This window comes from Gobius niger (assembly GCF_951799975.1).
Source record: "Gobius niger genome assembly, contig: SUPER_10_unloc_3, whole genome shotgun sequence".
NCBI lineage: Eukaryota > Metazoa > Chordata > Actinopteri > Gobiiformes > Gobiidae > Gobius > Gobius niger.
The window spans coordinates 185,074-189,003 of NW_027639330.1; the positions used below are offsets into that span (position 1 = coordinate 185,074).

At 47.4% G+C, this 3,930-nt stretch overlaps 1 protein-coding gene across 1 annotated transcript; it reads left to right on the forward strand.

The window, feature by feature from the left end:
• LOC306969805 (E3 ubiquitin-protein ligase TRIM35-like) lies at positions 1 to 3,473 on the forward strand (the record flags this gene model as incomplete). The annotated part of the gene is made up of 2 exons (XM_079583032.1): positions 1 to 435; positions 2,553 to 3,473. 2 exons carry the CDS (start codon positions 1 to 3, stop codon positions 3,471 to 3,473), a joined length of 1,356 nt encoding a protein of 451 aa, XP_079439158.1.
• Between the last annotated feature and the right edge of the window lie 457 nt (positions 3,474 to 3,930).

A 3,930-nucleotide genomic window follows, 5' to 3' on the forward strand; every position in this document is an offset into this window, starting at 1 on the left:
ATGGCGTCCAGACTGGAGCAGGACCTGAGCTGTCCCATCTGCTGTGAGCTCTTCAGAGATCCTGTGGTTCTGAGCTGCAGCCACAGCTTCTGTAAGGTCTGTTTGGAGAACTGGTGGAAGGACAAACCCCTGAAGACCTGTCCAGTCTGTACCAGAAGGTCCTCAAGGGAGAATCCTCCACTGAGTCTGGCTCTGAAGAACCTGGTGGAGACGTTCACAGAGGAGAGAAGACAAACATCTCCAGCACAGCCTGAGTGCAGTCTTCACTCTGAGAAGCTGCGGCTCTTCTGTGAGGACCATCAGGACCTGATCTGCCTGGTCTGCAGAGACTCCAGGACTCACAAAGACCACAGCTTCACACCCATCGAGGAGGCGGCTCCGGAGCTGAGAGAGCAGCTGTGGAGAGACCTCAAACCTCTACAGGAGAACCTGAGGGTAAGAGACCTCACACCTGCTGCTCCAGTCAGTGAAATGTGTCCACAGAGCTCTCTCTCTCTCTGATGTTTCTCCTCAGGTCCTGGTTCTTTCTATCTCTTGTAGGGTATGAGGGTTTATTAATCAATTAATTTGTTTATTAATTAATTAATAGGTTGTAGATTAGCCTTAAAATTTAACGGGGCACCAGTTCGAAAAGCAAACAAATTCAAAGTAAGAACAGGAGGCTAAACTACAGATTTATCTGAAAGAAGTGAGGTCTTGGACGTACACATGGACCCTTAGTCTGGAATAATAAACACAGACATTACCAAACAAACTGTGGTTTATGGAGGTTTAATGATCAAAATCAATTAACAGACGGCATTAAATATTAAAGTACAAACAGAATAACCTAGAAGGAACAGGATGACTAATCAGATCAAATGTTCTAAAATTGTATCTGAAAGTCAGTAAGGTGGTTTGTGTACACGTTATGTGAGTCTTATTGAGCCAGGTCTGTGAGATGCGCTTACGACCGTGAGAGAAAGGTTTTCCACGCCAACTGTGGTCCGGCGTCCCAAAGTCCTGGTGTTCGACGGCCTGTGGTCGTGGTCTCTCGGGTGGTGATTTTCAAGCTGATGAGGCGGGCGGGGGGGGGGGGCGAGGCGGGGGGGGGGGGGGGGGCGGTGGAGTCTCTCTCCGGCTCCTCTGGGCCTTGGGGGTTTAGCTTGACATGCTAGACTCAATATTTATTTATTTATTGACCTTTATTTAACCAGGATAGTCCCACTGAGATTAAGAATCTCTTTTTCAGGGGAGTCCTGGCCCTAGAGGGGAATCTATTGTACATGTTTTTAGTGGTAGGGGAAACCTGAGTACCCGGAGGAAACCTACGCAGAAACGGGGAGAACATGCAAACTCCACACAGAAAGGCCCGGTCCAGGTGGGAATCGAACCCGGGACCTTCTAGCTGTGAGGCGTGAGCGCTAACCGTGTCGCCCTTATATGGTTGCGCTGAAAGCTCAGCGATCAAAAATGTTGTTGTCTTGTAGGAAAAATGCAAATGTTCTTAAAAGAAGTAACTGGTAGTTACAAAATCACGTCCAATGACGGGCTCAAACTTAAAGATTCTTTTGGTCCATCTGAGACAAAGAGAGGTCAGAGTTCAGCAGGGGATGTACCATGTGCTTATCCTGCCGTCTCTCCTTCTTCTGTCCAACTCCAACTCTCACAAGAAGCATTTTGTTTTTATTACTGGGTCTCTCTCCTTGTACCCATCCTTTATACCGGGGGCGGCCCCTTTGTCTCTGTGGGACTCGACCAATCGATTCAGTCCGTAACTTGATCTGACCGGGACCCAAGTCACAGTGGGAGGAGGCTTATTCTTAGGAGAGAATTCAGGAAATACATTTCTATTGTAATAACATTAACAAACTTCACAAACTTTCCAAATGCATTACCGACATTTGGACAGTATGTTTGTACTTTGCATCTTTGTTGACCTGGGGAAGAATTCATCATTAGAACAGATCGGTCGAGTTCATTCTCACTGTCCATGAATTAAAGAATTGGATTATTACTCAAATCGGACGTTTGAGATTCAGTCTTTAGTCCAATTCGAAGGTCAATAAAGAGTTCTCGTCTCTGGTTGTGAAGGTTAAAGGAGAAGATCATCACAGTCTTCTTGTCCTGAACTGTGTTCGATCTGATCAGCCCTTCACAAGACAGGAAGTGAAGACATTCCAAAGCCATAAAATGGCCTGGGGGTTTTGCTCATCTCTGGTATGCAGTAACCATGGCGGAAAGGGCATAGGTCACCCTCACACGCTACACTCTCTCTGATGTTTCTCCTCAGGTCCTGGTTCTTTCTAACTCTCTCTGATGTTTCTCCTCAGGTCCTGGTTCTTTCTAACTCTCTCTGATGTTTCTCCTCAGGTCCTGGTTCTTTCTAACTCTCTCTGATGTTTCTCCTCAGGTCCTGGTTCTTTCTAACTCTCTCTGATGTTTCTCCTCAGGTCCTGGTTCTTTCTAACTCTCTCTGATGTTTCTCCTCAGGTCCTGGTTCTTTCTAACTCTCTCTGATGTTTCTCCTCAGGTCCTGGTTCTTTCTAACTCTCTCTGATGTTTCTCCTCAGGTCCTGGCTCGGAGCAGAGCACAGTTGGAGTCTTCAGCGCCTCATATCACGGCCCAGGCCCGACGCGCTCAGACACAGATCAGAGCTCAGTTTGAGAAGCTGCACCAGTTCCTGAGGGAGGAGGAAGAGTCCAGGATGAAGGCTCTGAGGGAGGAAGAGGAGCAGAAGACTCAGAGGATGAAGGACATGATGGCGGCCGTGAGCAGAGACATGGAGGCCGTGTCCCAGAGCGTCTCAGAGACAGAGGAGCTGCTGAGAGCAGCAGACGCCTCCTTCCTGCTCCAGTACAAGACTGCAGCAAAGAGGCTGCAGCAGCGCCCCCTGGTGGAGGACATGGGACCAGGAGCTCTGATAGACCAGGCCAAACATCTGGGCAACCTGGGCTTCAACATCTGGAGGAACATGAAGAGCCTGGTGCAGTTCTACCCTGTGATTCTGGATCCAAACACTGCAGGACGTTGTATGATCCTGTCTGAAGATCTGAGCTCAGTGAGAGGAGAAGCTCAGGAGGTCCCACAGAATCCAGGGAGAAGAGGATATTATGTAGTTGGATCTGAGAAGTTTGTCTCAGGGACTCACAGCTGGGACGTGGAGGTCGGGGAGAATAAGGACTGGGCTGTGGGTGTGAGAGGGTTTGTTCAGAGAAGAGGAAAGACTGAGGAGAGAGTTTGGTTCATATGTTTCTATAATCGTAAATACTCAGCCTGTTCTCCCTCTGTCGGTATAAGTCTCTCAGTGAAGAAGCTGCAGAGAGTCCGAGTGAAGCTGGACTTTGGCTCAAAAACCCTGACCTTCACTGACCCCGACACAAACACAGACCTCCACACAGGGTTCATCTCTGAGGGACTGAGACCATATTTATCCACATCTCAGGACGTTCCTCTGAAGATCTTACCGAGGAACATCACTGTGACAGAGTAGAACCTACAGCTCAGTGTTTCTCTCCTTAACCCTCGTAGTTCCTTCACCTGATGACATCACGAGGTGGTGATCTGTCAGTGCTCAGATTGCCTCCAGATGATGTAAAAGTACTTTGTATATTCTGGGTGATTTGGATCTGAGTGGATGAAACGTTGTTGTTCTGCTCATTCTGTGACTTCTGTAATTACTGAAACCACTTCAATAAAAAACAACTTTCCATCAGCCACGTCTTTCATTTCCACCTTTTTAAACCTTTACAGTTTCACTTCCTTGTTGGAAACTGTTGCCGTGACGACCGCGTTGAGTCAAAGAAATGACAGAAACGCCTCAGTACAGACGACACACGTTATGTTCATGTGATGTTTTTTCACTCAAATATTTCCTTTCATTTGACTCAAAGTCATGTTTTTGTGACTGAAACTAAAGTTGTTCCTGAGACTAAAATGTGACTAAAGTC